General features: G+C 40.7%; 2 protein-coding genes across 2 annotated transcripts; one reads left to right on the top strand and one right to left on the bottom strand.

The window, feature by feature from the left end:
• Positions 1-6,111: 6,111 nt before the first annotated feature.
• LOC144628230 (kelch-like protein 3) lies at positions 6,112-7,886 on the bottom strand. The gene has a single exon (XM_078486298.1). The coding sequence runs from the start codon at positions 7,855-7,857 to the stop codon at positions 6,112-6,114; it is 1,746 nt and encodes a 581-aa protein (XP_078342424.1). The 5' UTR covers positions 7,858-7,886.
• An 8,774-nt stretch (positions 7,887-16,660) lies between these two features.
• On the top strand, positions 16,661-17,914 carry LOC144667184 (uncharacterized). The gene has a single exon (XM_078528591.1). It carries the CDS (start codon positions 16,661-16,663, stop codon positions 17,912-17,914), a length of 1,254 nt encoding a protein of 417 aa, XP_078384717.1.
• Positions 17,915-18,702: the final 788 nt, after the last annotated feature.

Genomic DNA, 18,702 nt, shown 5'->3' with positions numbered 1-18,702 from the left:
ATACAGCTTTAGCATCTTGCAGTGTTTGAATACATCTTATATTGATATTTTGTGTTCCTGAACCCCGACAGAAAACAAATGATCATTTATACAGCCTACTCGATACCTTTAATCACAATTATAAAGGATTTTAAATAATCAAGCCCTATGTTAGATTTAATTACTACTCAAAGGCTCTGCGTAAATAACAGGAAAACTGGAAATGTGCCTATTATTTTCATTTAATATCTTATTTCAAAAAGATATTTGACCGATGCTATTTCATTCGTTCTTCAGGTTAAGTCTAAAAGCTTTGGAACTTCCCATTTTCTCAATTATTTTTGTTTTTTAAACTAGTAAGCGATTTAATATCTTGGCAGCTGACAGATGCATTGGTATTAAACTGAAACGTTTTAAAAAATAGACAATTGACAAGATTTAAAAGTCTAATGCAATTAAAACTGGTTAAAACTTTGTAATGAACTAGAATTCACAATCTCTGGTGGCAAGGAATTTCATTCACAGCATTATTTCGCCGGTACCCATTTATTCACCTGGGAGGAGAGAGGCACTATGAGAGTAAAGTGTCTTGCCCAAGAACACAACACAGTGACCCCGGCCAGGGCTCGAACCCGGAACGTCCGCTCCGGAGTCCGGCGCGCTAACCATTAGGCCACTGTGGAAATAGGAACTTATTCAAATAAAATCCATTTATTTCAGTGAATATTTCACAACAGTGCTTCCCCCATTAGTAATTCCACTGGGTTCTAATGCCAACTGGATGATGAATTTTCTGTTATCATACATACCGCGTTATCCTATCATGGAGATAACGCCAGTTTATACTTGAATAGTAACAAAACTGTTATCAAAAGTTTTACCTCTGGTATAGGTTATAATAACAGTAGATTCGCACTTATCCAAAGAGGAAGCGTCATAAACTGTTAAAATGTTTGTTGTAAAAACCTATCCCAACGCCTGTCGAGAAAGCGAACTACGCATTTACATTTACTAAAGTATTCTTATCAGTGGCATAGCTTGATAGCTTAATTAAAATAAAAACAAAGTTGTCTTTGCGTGAAATAGATGCGTAATGGAAAGGGCATCTTTGTCTACAGTTTTGTAGTTTATCGTTCTTAATCTAGCGCTGTCTCAGTCTTTTCCAGTTCGATTTAAAGGCAATTTTGTGCAATTTTGCACATTGCATGAAATGAATTCAGCTACAAGTTTGTTTGTTTTTTCGCGCTATTTGGGAACTGTCAATTGTACTTTGCAGCTTTATGTCCATCTGCGCAGCTAGTCATTCAAAAAAGGTAAAGTTGCCTGATTGTGCCTTTAACTGCTTGTTTCACTTCCTTGATTTTCCAACAGTACAAGATCGGGTTTAGAGATGAGTTTAAGAAAGCTAAAGTTGTTGTAGTTTTCCAGGCCACAAAATGTTTTCTTCCAGTCGCATCTAGCACAGTCACAAGGCCCCACGGAAAATAGCAGGCAACTAATGCCAACTGCACCCACATAATGCTGGAAACTGTCTTTTTGTATCTTGCTATGCTTAGTGGAATACCTTCTCCGTTCTGTTGTCCGTGGGGGAAATTGTTTTGTACAAGGACTTGTTGGTGTCGTAGTTTAAGGTAGATCCTCATGTAACAGAAAATCGAGCTTGCCAGGCAAAGAAGTAAGATAACAGTGCCTTCCTTGTAGGCGACCTTTCTTCTCCACACCCAGAGCAATCCAGTTGAAGCAGCAATTAGCCAAAAACAAGTTATGACTACACGAACTCGCCAGTTAATGTTACGACGTGTCTGTATCGTATCCCCAACAACAGGGCGAGAAGTCTGTCCACGCTTATTGCTGTCGATGCTAAAACAGATATACCACACAAAATGAACCCTAAAGCTGGATAAGCTTTGTAAACATAAAACAAAACGCTCCTGTTCATCTTAGTTATACGGGACATTATGTCTATTGTGAATAGCGGTTGTACAATAAGACCAACGCAAAGATCAGTAACCGCCAGACATCGAAAGAAAAGTTTTGTCGGAGGATAAATAGAAGAGACATTCTTCAGAGAAAAAAGGATCAGAACATTGCCCACAGCAGCGGTGAAGGAAAGAAAAATATTCAAAGCTGACAAAAATTCTGATATGCCTGCTGGTGGTACACTGAGTGCTTGATTCAGTTTGCTTGTGTAGTTTCCTTCTCCAGTAAAGTTCGCCATTGTTCTTGGGTAGTTTAAAGAGTGTGTGAAGTTCAGTTGATGGCGGTACAAACTTTGAGGAAAAAATATCAACTTGCAGCTTTGTTTTTGAAATTATGATTTTTTATGTCGCTGAAAACAGACCCTCTTGCGCTTTGTTTATTTTTTTACAGGGCTTTTCTATTAAAGGTCCTGTGTTTATTGCATTATACTTTTAAATCTGGCAATTTGACCTTTTTTTGAACGTTTGATTTTAAACTGATCGATCTGTCATTTGCTTGATCATACTTTGCTTTCGGGTTAAAAAAATAAATGAGATTATACTGTTTTTCTCTCCTGAACTGTTACAGTACAATAAAGGCCCAAAGAATAGCATGGCTGACGTACCTTTTTAGCGAAAGCGTGCTAGAAGATAAGAATGCACACATTTCGAGTTCTGCGGTTGTTATTTAGGTGTAGCGTCTTTTCAAGTCTATGGATAGATAACAGCTTTGTTTTATATTCATCATCAAATATTACCGTACACCTGAACAAAGAAGAATACCAAATTGTATCAAAGGTGATATTCTAACCACAAGATATATACAAGAGTTTTGAAGCGTGACAAAATTGTGTCATCATTGATTAGTTTCAACCGGTTTCCTTAACTGAACACCGGATATTACAATAATCAAAATATTAGCACTGATAAACTCAATGAACAAAATAATTATACGAGACTACACCAGCCTACATCATGACAATTCATCGTGCTGAGAAATTATTTCAAATGGAGACTACTAAAGAGGATGTAAAAAATTGGCAAAAATGAAAGGAGAACTGTGTTTTTATATCGCAAATGCCCTTTTATTATGATATTTTTTATTTCTCGCAAAAGGGTTGTTCGATCCCATCTGTATTTCTGAGTTACGATTTGCTTAAGTTATGTTGCACATGTTGTTAATTATTTGGGAACACAACGTATACCTCGCTTACTAGTTATTTTTTTTTTAAAAAAAATCGAGGTTTTCCTTCCTGTCTTTATTTTCTCTAGCTGTTTTAGCATGAATTTATTGAAAATAAAATCGGTCACATTTCGTTTCAACACAACGGCTGAGAAAAGAAACGGGCGCGTTTGAAGTTCCTGCTTATCAACGGCAAAGTCTAATTAAAGTCTTTCGTTTGATATAACAGCGGTAAAAAATTTTCTATCATTTAAGCGATTAAAAAACCTATTTACGTAACCCCTCACGCAACACATCCGACTTAATTATTAAAATCGTAAATGTGCCTCAAACGCACATGAATTAAGTTAGTAGCAAAAAGTAATGTTTTGTGTTACTTTTTTCTTTGATTACGATACAAGAACGCACTATATTTTAATCATGATTTTCATGTAGAGGCTGACTGATGACTTGAAAAAAGCCCCTCCCCCCCCCCCTCCATGGGCCTTATGGAGATTTTATATCTTTGTTGTTCAGTGAATATTTGCATGCATCAGTTGAAAATCTAAAAAAATAAGGAAATCTATAGTAATTGAAGAAGAAAGGGCTGAGGCTCTCCCATGGTTTTCATGGAACAAGGGAACATAGCCATTAATGTTTTTGGGAACATGGGAACAAAAGGAAAATAAAACTGGGAACACGGGAACAAGAGCATATTTTAGGGAACAGGGAACACCAAAATCAAAGACATACTGTGAAGGAACACTGACCTCAGTGCTGTGCGGTTGTAATTGACTGTTAATATCAATACATTAATCAAAAACTTTGCATTTTAAATGCAGTACAGTATTTCTTTTACCAATTAACAAATAGTGCACAGCTGTGGGGTTTATCATTTGTTAATTATCGCATAACTTCAAGGTGATTTACTACAGGCAAATAAAAAATGCTCCCAGGGGGGGAGGGGAGGGGGTACTTGACCTATGTTTAGGTATAGGGGTGCCGCTGGTGATTAAAACAGTAAAAACTTAAAATACCTACCCTGTGTAGGACAACAACCCCTATTTTAAGACCCTATTTAGGATAAAGGACAACATCGACAATCATTTACGCTTTATTGTGATTGCATCCTGTACGCGATGTTCGACGCATTGAAATCCGAACACCTATCCCAGAAATTGAAGCGAAAGCGAAAACAACGCTAATACTCGACGACACTGAGTCTTGCAGCTATACCCTGTCTAGGACAGGTTCAGGCCCTGTTTAGGACAGAGGAGCTTGAAATTATATACCCTGTTCAGGGCCAGAGAGGCCCTATGCGCCAACTTGGCGCCAGGGGACAAGTGAAGTGAAGTAAAGTTCAGGGCCGGAGGAGTCAAAAACCATACCCTATCCAGCGGCATGTCCCCGTAAAGGCCATATAGGGGAGTGACCCCCCCCCCCCGGGAAAATGCTAAATTAACAAATCAAAAAGCCCACTTTTGTGCTAACAGGTATTGACAGTTGAAACACTGATATACTCCTTTATATAGCTTTATGTTTTCTCCTTTTTTGCAGATCCCTCCTTCAAAAAAGTCCAATAGTTTGACCAGATATTTCAACCGACTTCTCCGGCGCTATCGCTGAGAGATTCCGACTTAATAAACAAGCTAAGACCTGGACATGTACAAATAATAGACTTTTAAGGCAAAAATTTAATGAGAAATAAATAAACTCAAATGTGCAAAACAACCTGTTATTGTGTATAAATTGCTGTGACAGGAATGCCTTACCCTCACCCTAATGGTTAGTTTGCTGGACTCTGGATCGAGCGGTCCGGGTTTGAGCCCTTGAGTCATTATGTCATGTTCTTGGGCAAGACACTTTACCCTCATAGTGCTTCTCTCCACCCCACAGGGCCGGGTTGTTCAAAAGCCGACTAACACTAACCCAGGAACAAAAGTTAATCGAGGGTTCAATTTCTTGTGTTAAAGTGTTTTTATTGTTAGCATTTTGTTGAGTTTGAGATAAGTTGACGTCAAAACTAAAAAAGCTAAAAAACTGAAATCAAAATTAACGCTAATCCTGGATTAGCTTTATCAAGCTTTGAACCTGGCCCAGGTGTATAAGTGGTGACCTGCGATAGGCTAGTATCCCATCCGAAGGAAGTAGAAATACTCCTAGTCGCTTAATGCTACTGAAACCAGGATAAGCTCCAGTGGTATGGGCCACTTGGCTAAATGCAGACTTCACTTTATCTGTTCATTTGGTAAAGCTCAATCACTTCATATTTATTTAGTCTAACAGCTGATTCGCTCGTAGTTGGTTCTTAGTCCTAGGTATTCCCTTCCTTTCACAGACGAGTATGAACTACATTTAGGGTCCTGGGACAGCCTCACACCCAGGAAAGTACCTTCAACCTCATCCCCAGGGCCATCTCCACTTTCAAGGCAGGCAGGTGCAGACATGGCCCTGGGAATGAGGTTGAGGATGGTTTGCCATTCAAATACAGGAGACCTGATGGCCAACATTGACCATTTCAAAGAAACAACAAGGGAAAAAAAGTCTGTTTTGGGACTTGAAGTATTTATATTTCAACACCAAGCTAAACATATTTTGTACATCCCAGACAATAAAATGACTGCCAACCATCGCTGTGAAACATCGGCAAAACAGAAACTCTGTTTCCTGAATGTCTCCAACTTTTAAACCCAGACATTTGAAGACATGAAGTAACTTGTCATAATGTTTTCATAACTCAGTAATATCTGGGACTTTCAGTAAAACAAACAAAACACCCAATTGAGTATAGCAAAGGGTTTCTGTGCGGCATGTGATGAGGGCAAAACTTAGACCGTGACACATCAAAATAGGTAGAAGAGAAATGTGATTTGTAAATTTATCACTAAATCTGTTATGGAAAGGTTATGTAACCATGAATTTTGTTAAAATTTGTGTGTGAAATATGATCACCACTCTCCCTTTGCTACCTTCCCAATTGTTAATTAATGCAGCCTTAAGCACTGACCATGACTATGAAAGTACCTTGCATTTGGCCAAAACATCTCTTAATATTCGCAGAGTAGAAATTTTAAAGAATCCACCTGGTAGACCATCTGAACAGAGTTTCCATTCATTTTTATCAATGTCATACACTTGCAGGCCTGACATCTGATCTTCCTCCCTCTGATCTTCTCGAAAATTACCAACAACATATATTTGTCCTTTAAAACTCACAGCACTTGCGTAGCATCTTGGTCTGATAACAGTTGGAAAGCTACTCCACACATTGGTGGCTGGATCATACACTTCACAGGGAACCCCACTCGTGGATAGCCATTGGCCTCCAAACACAAACACCTTTTGTCTTATAGCTGTTCCAGAAGCACAAGCTCTTTTTGTTAGAGTTGAGGGAAGTGTCCTCCAAGTATTGTTTCTGGGATCAAATCTTTCAACAATGTCCAAGAATGGACCATTTGAACCAGAACCTCCAATGGCATACAGATAACTTCCATCAGCCACTACACATATATTTGATCTGGGACAACTCAGGGGGGAGACATCCTGCCACTGATTTGTATCAGGATTGTACTTCTGTACAGTGCTAATCCTGTTGTCCAACCCATTGTACCCACCAACAATATACAAGAAACCCTGGAGTACGGCAGCACCTGTACCACACTTTACTATTTCCGGAGGCTTTGTAGGAGCCCACTGGTTATGGGATGGGTCAAAGCACTCTGCTATGGTGTCATTTTGACTCAGTCTCAAGGGTCCTCCAATGATGAACAATTTACCGTGAAGAGAAGTTATAGCTTGATCATAAGGGTTACGATTGGATAACTTCTCGGCCAGCTCATACCACTTGTTTTCAGAAGGAAGATAACACAATGTTCTCTTTCTTCCACAAGCAACTATAGCATCTTCATGTGTCTTAAGGCAATTTCTTGGAGCTTGAGAAAAAAAGCACTCATCTGTACCATGGGTAGCCCCTTCCATGGCATCTAAAACAAATCCTATGCATGCTGTACTAGCTTTCACTAGTGGATGTTGCAGTATGATGTTAAAAACATAGTTGCGTGACAGGTAAATACAACGAACATGATGAAGCAACTGCAAAAAATCTACATCTTTGCTATTTTGATTGTTCTCCATCCACTTTACAATCACTTGAAAAACTTCTTCTTCCTCTTTCACGATGATTGTATCACTTGAAATCCATTCCTCGATTTCTTTGCTGCTCAGATTCAGGAAGTCTTCAGTTCCAGCAACAGCAACAAAGTTAGCAAGAATGAATTCCTTCGCTCCATCCTGGAGTTCTTTCCACTGGTACTTGATGGAAAAATAGTAGGCCACGATACAGTTGGAAAGATCTAGCGTTTGTAAAATGAATTTGCTCGACAAAGCTTTAAGACTTGAAATCAGAAAATAATCTGCTTGTGCAAACAACTCAAATGCATTCTCTTTAGTAATCTCAACATGTCCTGTGTATAGATAATCCAAGACTTTTTCCATTACATCTTTGCTTGTGTCTTCCAATCGGATCACTCCTTCTTTCTTCTCTTTCATGTCACTGGTCAAAGCGTTAAAAAAGAACGGACTTGCTGCACATAACACATTTCTGTGAGCTTTCAAACGAGCTTGATCGTCACCAGAACCAACTTCTAAAATCACATCACAGAAATGTTCGTTCCTTCGCTGAATATTGAGGCGTTTCATCATTTCAGTACAAAATGGATGTTCTTCAGTATCTGAGATTGGTATAAGTAAAGAATCCATGAGCAGACTGATGAAATAAAACTTATACACAAAGCAGTATGTAGTATAGTAACACTTCAAATGAACAGCAATCGAACCGCAAAACGCAAAACAGGGCACTAAACCAGCGGAGCCCGCAACCAGAAGTTCCCAGTCTGCTTTCCGATAAATATGACGTGGGACATTCTCTCAGGGACTGCGCGGCATATTTTCGATTGGGGAGGGGGGGGGGGTTAAAACAAATTCCGTAGGCATTTGTACCGTGGACCGCAGGCGCAAGCCGTCTAGGGAGGTCTGGGGGCATGCTCCCCCGAAAATTTTTTAAAAGAAATGCTCCCAGAATGGCTAAAAATGCATCCCAATATACCAGACGCAGTGAATGATTTTATTATTTATCAGGCTAATAAATACAACCAAATTCGAACTACAATAACAAAACATCAAACACAAGGAAAATTCCAATAATTACCTTTTAGCACATTGACAAATCTAAATCAGTAAATTTACCTAAGTTCGTTAAACAAATTCATCATTCGCTACATCTACAAGCCGGATTTTATCTGTTCTTGCCTTGTGGGCATGCAATAAAGCAACATTATTAAACCGTTGTTGGTTCATGTTCACACGTAACCATGCTATACCTGCCAACTTTTTCTGGGTCAAAGGCGTGAGATTTTTATCCTGAGAGTGCCAGGATTTCCGAAGACGATACGACAATGTCCGAAGTTTTCTGAAGATGTCCGAAGTTTTCCGAAGACGTTCCGAAAATATTCCGATCCCAGTACGTGGACGTGTTTTGCTAAACACGACCTCGTTCCCAACGCTTTTTTTGTCAAAACTGTCATTTCGGGGAAAGTATCGCAATTTACTCATTTTACATGGAGTTTTCTTTTCTCGCACTGGTTTGAGATTACATTTTTTGGAAAATGTGACGTTTGTGGTTGTAATAACTCACATTTTTCGACTAGGCGTGAGAAATTGGTTCGTAAGCGTGAGTTGGCGTGAGATCGAAGTTTTCAACTCACAGGCGTGAGACTCACGCCCAAGGCGTGAGAGTTGGCAGGTATACCATGCATTGCAGTAACAATAACCTCACTTATCATGTGTCTCTCATGATCAGCAAGACTCTAAACCGCTTTCAAAACATCCGCAGAGCAATTAATCTGCACATCCTTGATGGAATGCATGGTTATTTGAATAGATCCCCATAAGAGTTGTGGGTTTCTGATGTAAGTAAACAACGACTTCTATAACAGAACTATAAGAGAAAACCTATAAACCATGCATCAATTTACCGCATAGGGGTTCTTGTATCATTAAAACCTGGTGCCAATAAAGTCGTACCATTTTAAAATATAACAGAGGAATTTATTTTCAACTGCATCACAGATAGGAAAATATTATGTAATCAGCCAGTTCAGAGATCTGACCACCTGGAGTTGATATTTTTCACAGTTTAATTCCAGTGTAAGCAAGTATAAATACTTGAATTCCAATTTACAGTTAGACCACGAGCCGAGGTTATCTATGAGTGAGTAGTCAATGAGGCGCAGCCGAGTTGGCCATTTTAGTAGAAACTCTAAAGTCCAAAACTTACAATTTTATGTACTTTTAAGGTGGGGTTCTACCTGAAGGCCGTTTTCCCAACGCTTTATATGGGTTTAACAGAAATATCTCGTTCGCGTTCCAAGGAATCCAAAAACGCTTCACTCATCCCATATATCTATGTTTTGCGGTATTTTGTAAATTTTTGGGTTTTTGGGGGAGGAGATAGTTTTTCTCAAAGGATTAGTAAAATTTAGAGAAATAAGAAATATTGGAGATTTAAGGTGATATTAAAATTAGAATATGAAGTTAAAAATTGATAGACGGACACCAGACAGTCCTCCTGACAACCTGGAGTGCTCTTGCGTGGGGGTCAACTGTCTGGTGGTGTTTCAATTGAAGGCCCGAGGGCAATAACAACACATCGAGTTTTGGCCAAATTTAACATTGTCAAAAACAACTCTAAATTTCGCATGCAAGTTTGTTTACGTGTGCTCAACACTGCCCTGTATTTAATTTTGCTGGTCTTTCCTTCGTTTTCGAAAAAATAACACATGGAAAAAGACAAGGGTTTTGCTGGCGGCATATTTAGGAATTTTCTTTGACAAACGATAAACAAAGGAACCCTTTTGTTCCTTAAAACAATGAAACCAGCAAACGTTTTAAGGATCAAACTATAATTCGTATAACTCGTTTAGGTATTTTGGTTGTTTTTATTAGCGAAAGATCTGATCACGCGATCACACGATATTCCCGCCATTTTGGGCATAGCAGCCAATCAGATTTTACCTCTTGCTCGTGGATTGGAGTGAGTAGGAGAATAAAGGACTATAGAGGAAAATAATCCCTTATCGGAAACAGTGTGTTTTACCTTGGACAGAAAAGTAGGAAAATAGCGTGTTTTAAATGGGATTACGCCTTACAGAATTGTAAGTATATCGACCACACACATGTACGTTAGGAGTTATGGCGCAAAACCCGCAAACCGTGACAACTCACTCGGCTCGCCCAGTTTCGCCTCGCTCCTTGTCACACAGTTTGCGGGTTTTGCGCCCATAACTCCTAACGAACATGTGTGTGTGCGGCTCGCCTCGCTCCTTGACACACGGTTTGCGGGTTTGCGTCCATAACTCCTATCGTACATGTGTGCGCGCATCGCAAGCCGCTTTTTTATCCCTATTGTGACACGAGTTACAAAAAAGGCTTTTGGTGGCATCACTAACGGACCGAAGCAACATAGTGCGCCACCTGTGCGCTAGATTTATTTTTCAATTAAACAAATGCCCAATAAAGATAAAATGGGAAAAGGAAGGAAATCAATCATATCAACATGCCCAAAAAAAATCTCAAACAGCACAAAAGAACAAGACTTTATGCGTCCTAATTACAAGAAAAACTCAAAAAAGGAAAACTATTTAATAAGAGAAGAAACCATCGAATTGTTAAAAACATTTGACAAAAAGCTTCTTGCAAACTTTTTGACAAACAACACGTGTTAAAAACAAGCAAAAATTGTCTGACAAAGTGCAAAAACGTTTTTTTTTGACAGAAAAATGGTTGCCCTGCGAGCGGCACGCAAAATCGCGAGCGACTTACGTGAGTTGCGTGACATTTTCAGAGAGAGTCTGGAAACCATATTTCTAGTTCTCAGGCCCTTGGACGAGCAGAAAGAAACATGGCGGCCTAATCAGGATTTAGTGTTTGGGCCGATAAAAAACGAAACAGAACAGATATTACAAAAAAAATACGCTCAGTTAACGCGCTGTAATTTTTTGTGCCCCCACAGAAGCTGGCGAAGTGAAGCGAAGAGAAGAAATCGAGAAATAACAGGATTTGATCACAGAAGTTTATCGATCGATCGAAAGAACTTTCCCGAAACATCGGACTCAATCGGGCCTGTTAATTTTTTTTTCTGCTTCAAGCATTGCTTCAACGACTTGATATGTTATCTGTCTGACCTCATTTTGCCAAACGGGAGTAGAAAGTTCGGTTAAAATAAAGCAAATCGCTTGGAAAAGCACCATCATTTTAGCCTATTTACCAAACTTTACCAAGTGTCTAATTAATGATGACATCATCCTGATGCCCAAAAGCGCATGCGCACTTGCTCAAATATTGCAAAATTTAGGGGAATGACATGGAAAAGGGTACCACAAGTGAAAAATGTGACAAAGTGAACTATATATAAGTTAACGCGGCCGTAACTTTTTGTTAGTTCACAAATTCTGGTGAAGTCAAGGGAGGTAGTGGATGGCCAACCACTTGAATCCTGTTATAATGGCTTGTGCGGATGGTGAATTACGGGGTATAGGGGGACTCCTTTCAGTGGGAGATACCCCTGGGTGAACCCGCCTCGGCCCTACTGATAACGTGGGGGTGCTCAGAAATTCCTCGGGATTTCAAACCTCGGCAGAGGTAAAAATGTGGGACAGCCGCCTTGTCAGCGGCGGGGAAAAAGTCCTAGCCGGGGCTAGGCAAGAAACAGCCAACGAGCACCCCCCGACCAGGGTTTTGCCCTTTCGTTTGACCTGTCACGCAACGTCACGCGTGACTGTCACGCTCTGTGTCACACAATGTCACGCTGTGTGTAACACAATGTCACGATTTGTGTCATGCGTTAATTTTATTTTTCTGAACACTAAGATTAAATCCAGTGTTTATTTTCTCAAATCTGATTTCGACTCGGCTGATATTCTTTTTTTTAACCTATCTAATTCTTGTTGTCGAATTTCCTCTCTCAGTTTCTCAATGTCAGGCTGTGGGGATGGCTTTTTTTGGCTTAAATTTTTTGTAAGGTGCCTGCGAACAGTCTCTTTGAGGGCCATGTAACGAGAATATTCATCCAAAATAATTTTAAACTCTTTGTCATCAACTTTATTGTCAATGAGAGCGGCAGAAACAAGTCTATTGACTGTTTCACGTTTGGCAACAGCAAGCGAAGTAATTTCATTATTTTTCAAAATTTTTGGTTCAAGTTTTTTACTTGCTCCAGTGAAAGCGGCAGACAAAACGCCTGTAATGGCAGCACATGCAGCGAGAGGAACGCTTACCGGCAAACCAACGACCGTTACCGCGGTGCCAAGACTGGAAGCAGAGAGAACACTGGACAAACCACCCATTGAAATTGCGGAATAATGGAAAACAGACTTCACCTTTTTATACTTTTTCAAAACAGCTCGGTATTTAGCAACTTCTTTGTCAAAATCCGAACAAATTTGATTGATTTTTGTTAACCTAAAGTTTTCTGGTTGATTTGGCAAAGCAGGATACAGTGTTTGTTTTACGCTGTTTTCTTCGCTTACACCATAAGCAGGGGCACTCGGAAGAACATTAGCAGATGACATGGTCTCGTATACAATAAAAAAATATTAATTTAATTCTAATTCAAAATGCAGCGGAGCTCCAACAAAGTCAAACTTACTGCCAGTTTTGTCTTTGACGGTCAATGTGACACTGTTCACACTCTGAACAGCGTCGATTCGACGTGAATTATTGATAAAATTTTGAGGGTAATGAACCAAATCATAAGGTTTCCCGGTTATTGGTACACAAGCGAGAATGTCACTTGGCTTTCCATTATACAAGTTATTTTCTTTGGAAAGTAAATCGCAGTGAATGTAATAAAAGTCTGGTATAGTAAAATCTTCAATTCTTGCGTTAGAAGCATCAACAATTGTGTTCTTAAAAAGTTTAGAAAGATTTTTATCAAAAGAAAAGCTTTCAATACTTTTTGTTTTTGTTATTGAAAAGCCTCTTTTTAAATCATCCCTTTTTACTGTTAGCTTTTGTTGATCTTTGAACTTATTAGTCAGGTAAGTTGTAATTTCATCAAAATTGTAGTTGCCTGGGAAAAAAACAGCAACATTGTTGCTCACATTGTTTTGTTTAATGCTTATGGAGCCAATTTCTTCCAGATTACGCCAGCTGTTTTGTAACGAGCATGACAGCAGGCTGATAAACCTTGGTTTTTCAATTGGCTGGTCAAAGTAAACAGCTTCCCCGTTGGAACTCGCGTCGATTGTGAGCACAACCATCTTTATAATTATCTTTTGAAAAATAAATCTTTAATATAAAATGGCGCCGCCTATTCCGAGAGCTGATGACATTTCTCAATCAATTTTTCTTGATTCCAAAGAAAGAGATTTTATGAAGTGGATGAAAACCCCAGAAGCAACTACAATTTCTGAAGCGGCAAAAGACAATGCGTGGAAACCTTTTCTTGCAAAATATCCAAACGCTGACCGAACAAAATTTGTTGCACAGGTTGAGTTCGCGTACAACCACACAGCAACGGCAGACATTTATTACAAGGCAGAGCAAGGCCATTTGATAAATGTTTTTGGCTCTGACAGCAAATATTGGAGCCCAGAGATGAAAAAAGCACTGGGGGTAAATCAAATTTCAGGCGGTTTTCCACAACAGCTGTCACCAAGCGGCGCAAAAGGCTCATCTTTGCCAATTCCCGCGGTTGTATTTCACGAAGCCGCACCAAGTTTGAAAAAAATATTTAACAGCCAAATAAACATCTACGTCACACCAGATCAATATTTCACAACGAAATTAAGAGAGATTTTTCAAAAAACAAAACTGAAGCATACATCAGGAAAAGAGTCAAAAAGGTGGCTTGCTAGCCAAAATATGGGCTACTGGCCTCAGCAACTTAACTTTGCTGTCTGGTGCGCGACAACAGGCAGTGGGATAAGTCGTGAAATTTTTGATGAAGAACACTCAGCTCTCAGTTTGCCGCCTGTTGTGCGAAATTTTTACCTTTTTCACGTTTATTTCACAATAAGGCGAATATTGTTTCAGATGGGGGGAATTCAGAGCGTAAGTGCCTTGCCTGGCGACCCAACGTTTAGCCAGTTCGACAACAAGTACGACGTGGCTTCGTACAAAAGAATATGCGCTGAGTTCGGTGTCGACCCGTCAAGCGATTTTCGTTTCACAAGAGGCGCAAACCACGGACTTGGTGACGTTTATATCTGGATCTCAAATATTGGTCCGAAAAATTCTGGAGCAAAATATCCCGATTACGATAAATTTTCGGACGAAGGGGGAGCTGCAAGCAAGGGTAACTTAATTCAATATATCGAGCCAGACGACGCTGCATATGCACAGGCAGACTGGTTTTGTCCTAACGCCGCAGAAGGGCTGACTCAGGCAGGTTTGTCGAGAGTAAACCAGTCGATAGAGGCTTTTGTCTACTGTATTCTGGGTTCGCAGGTCAACGTTCGAAGTAGCATACTTGGCACAGGCGGCCGCGCAAAGGAGGCTCAAAGTGAGTTCCTCGTGTTGGTTGAAGACGCTATAAGGCAACCAGATCTGGCAAAGTCAGTTCAAAGATACCAACTTTCTATCGATGAAGCGAAGGTTCGGCTTAACCTTGCTGTCTGCCCTGGTGCCTGGCTGATGCCGGGTAGTATGGTGATAAACACAGAAAGCGTTGTCGGCTACAACAATCAGCTGAAGCAGGCTGTAGCAGGAATGAAAATAGGATTGAATAATGATGTTAATAAATCAACAAAAAAAGCAGCTCTTAAACTGATGGCCGGAGGACCATCAAAGGTAAACCCACCAAACAGCCACCCTTCAAATCCTATACACAAGGAGTCTCAAAGGGACACAAAAAAAACTACGGCACCAGTGAGCACAGAAGGTGCTAAAGCTGAAAGCGCGCAAAGCGCTAAAGCTACAAAGGTCGAAGTCAATGATACACACGAAATAAACAAAGCAACTATCGCTGTTGGTGCGGTTGGAGCTGCAGCTTTGCTCTACGCCCTTATGCGTTAACGTCTCTTCTTGATGTATCTTTCAACAAGAAAAGCAACCGCAGCAAGTATAAGCAACCAGGTGTGCTCTGCAAGAAAGCCAATTACTTGACCAGCTGTTTTGAAAAGAAAACTTACAATCGAGCCAATAAGACCGGGCAGAGCTGATGCCACCTTTGAGCCAACATCACTTAAGCCTTTCCCCAACGCTTTGCCGGTAGCCTTCAAAGAGTTTGTAATGGCACCAATTACAGCACCAATCGTGACACCAGCAGCAAGAAAGATTGCTGTTACTGTCACGCCATTTTTTTTGAAGATTTCTTTGATCCTCTCACGAAGTGGAAGCGCTCTTTCTCTTTCTGCAATCTGTGTTTGCAAACGTGCGAGCTCCTCGGTTCTTTCAGCAACTCTTTCTTCAGCAGCTTGTTTGTCAGTGGGGGATGTATTTTCATCCTGTATTACTGCTTGATCTTCATCGTTTTGTCGCTTCAGCTCGGCTTCTTGCTCTTTTAGATCATCCAACGCTCTTGTGTCGTTGAGCCTTTCTTGCAAAGTGTTTCTTTCTCTCTCTGTGGCAGCGAGGCTTGCCCTGAGTTGGTCGACCCGTGTTTGTTCTTTTGTCTTCTGCTTCGATTGTTTTTCAATGGCCACCACCTCTTTTTTCGCGTTGTCAAGATCCTTTTGATAATTTTTTTTCAGTTGCTGCAGTCTCCGTAGTTCTGAATCACTTTCAAGATTCGAACCGTGTTCTTGAGTAAGTGCTTCAATCTGAGCTTGAGTTCGCTCGATTTTGTTTCTCAGATCTTGCACTTCTAGGGCGGCTTTTTCTTTTTCCGATGCGAGTTTTTGGGCCTCTTGAAGTTGTTTTTCAGTTTCTCTTAATCTTTGGCGTTCAGCTTTTCTTAATGTTTGGCGTACATCTCTTATGCTCTCATTTTTTTGAGCAATAATATCTTCAGCTGACGGCCCAAGTTCATCTTTGAAGCTGTCTAAAAAGCTTTTCATGAAGCCTGACTCATTTTCTTTTAAAATCTTGTACTCGCCTTTTTTTGTTCCTACAGCAACAATTTTACCCTCATTTTTCCCTTTGCCTCTTCTGATTTTTATTTTTTCAAAGTTTGCTTTGGGAAATTTGCCTTTTATCATGTCTACTGCTTTTTTTAGTTTTTGTCGCAAATTACTTTCATTTTGAAGATCACTTATTGAAGGGGTTCTTTCAAGCAAAGGTGTTTCGTCGTAGGATGTTTCTGGCAGCCCGCTCTGTTCGTGCTGCATTGTTTGCATTTCATGTTGTTCACCCCCATGGTAGGGTGTGGATACCATCCCGGGCTGAAATGGTCGGGTTGTGTCGACCTCTTGTTCCTCTTCATCATCGTTATCACTGTTGTGGTCAAGATCTCGGTCCAAATCAGGGTCCTCGTATCCAAAATCACCACCACCTGTTGCCATCACGTAATTTATATATATTTTCAAATTAAACTTTTCAATTTAACAATAAAACCAATCGAGAGATGGCTGCTGTTCAAGAAAACCTTCGACCGGGACGCGTAGAGAAAACCCTCGGCGCACTGAAAGCCGAGCGAGCTGTAAAACGAATCACTTTTGACCGCACTGAAGCCAATCCAGAGGAAACGTTGTATGTTTCAGTGCCAAAGCTGAACGAAAACGAGGTCATTGTGCCTGGCTCGCTGGCGCTGCGCTTCAACATCGACTTGAGCGGAGGCCATGCCAACAACTTTCTGGTTGACAACGTCAGCCGAGCTCTGGTCGACAAGTTTGTTGTAAAGTACGAAGGCACCGTCGTGCAGGACACGGTTGGCTATGACATCTACAAAATATTTGAGGATTTTTTCCTTTCGCAGGAGGAGCGCGACGACAGGGTGCCAGAGGGCATTCAGAGCGAGGACCTCAACAAAATTCGCTCAAATGCTGGCGATAAGAAAACTTCAGGAGTCGACGCAGAAAAAAAGCTGAATGAGCTATATGGTAATAAATACCGCATCCGTCTGGATCACCAGATTTTAACTGACCACGGAGCATTTTATCCACAGGCACTATACAACGATCTTCTGTTCGAACTGAAGCTCGCGGCAGCCGAACATGTTGTAAGAGGCTCAGATGCAACAAAACTGAAATACAAGCTGACAAACATACAGCTAGAGTACGAAATGATAAGAAGCAAGGAAATTGCAGATGAGGCGTTCAGCGCTTACTCGGGCGGCAAAGAGTTCGCTTACGACCACATCCAGCGTGCCGAAGTTGTTACTTTTGCAAAAGGATCCGACACACGTCTGAATCTTAAGGTCAACCCTCAGAGGAGGTCCCTAAAAGGTATCTTGCTACTTTTTATAGAGCAATATGCCAAAGGTGCAAGGATCTCGGAAAAGTACATTAACCCAGACCTTACAAAAGTAAGCGTCACTGTCAACGGCTCGCCAAACATGCTGTACAACAACGGCATCGAAGGAATGGACATATGGGAAGAAGTTAAAAGATTCTACATGAAAGAAAAAAATAAAACGCAGCACATGACCCTGCAAAAGTTTTACACAGAAGACAAGTTCGGCCTTCTGATTGATCTGCGTTCCATGGCTGACCACTCGATGCACGGAAGCGGCAAGCGCCTTGTGAACACAAAGGACGGTGTCCAGCTTGAGCTAGAGAGGAAAGCAAGCGGCTCAGGTAATTTGAACTGCCACATTTACGTAATCAGCGACGCCCAAATGAATATAATTGGCAGGCAGTTAGAATCTGTGCTTTATTAATATACGAACGAAGATGGATCCTTCCAACATACCCTTCAACGCTCTCATTGTGGGACCAACGAACTCAGGAAAAACAAGGTACGTAGTCAATCAGCTTTGTGGCCCTTTCCGAGGCAAGTTTGACTACATCGTGCTCATCTGCCCGACTTTTGCGCACAACAAGACTTATTATCGCTTTGCTGAGGAAGATCTTCGATTTTTTGTTTTCATTTGCGAGCAGCACGAGGTTGAATCTTGGTTAAGGTTTTCAAGATTTCTTTTTGAGGGTGCGAACACGCTTATCATCCTCGACGACTGTGCTGCATCGAAAGATGTAAAAGGAAGAACAGGTGAATTGGTGAATCTTGCTTTCTCTGCTCGCCACGCAGGTTTGAGCGTATGGGTGTTAACTCAAAAATTGACAAGCATAACAGCCTCATTCCGCGAAAATGTTGCGTCAATTGTTTTCTTTTACACCCCCTCTGCCAAGACCACGAAGGCAATCTTTGAGGATTACGCTGGCGAACTTTCCCATGAAGATTACAAAGAAGTCATTTCAAAGCTGAAAAAAAATAAGTTTTCGCATCTTGTTATTTCTCATCGCCACCCTTACGGCACAGAATTTTTTTATTGAACATATTTTTTAGAGTAATAAATGGCTGACCCGTTCGCAACTTCCACTGATATCACTGCAAGTGAACGAATTATGTTGGAAACGTCCGTAATGGAAATGCTAGAACCTGAACCAGGCAGTATGCCGTCAGAGATGCAAGCAGCGGGACCTGACATTCCAGCTTTACGTGAACAGC

Source organism: Oculina patagonica, chromosome 10, assembly GCF_052425735.1.
Source record: "Oculina patagonica isolate OP01 chromosome 10, crgOcupat, whole genome shotgun sequence".
Lineage (NCBI taxonomy): Eukaryota > Metazoa > Cnidaria > Anthozoa > Scleractinia > Oculinidae > Oculina > Oculina patagonica.
This window is presented reverse-complemented; position numbering and strand designations above follow the sequence as displayed.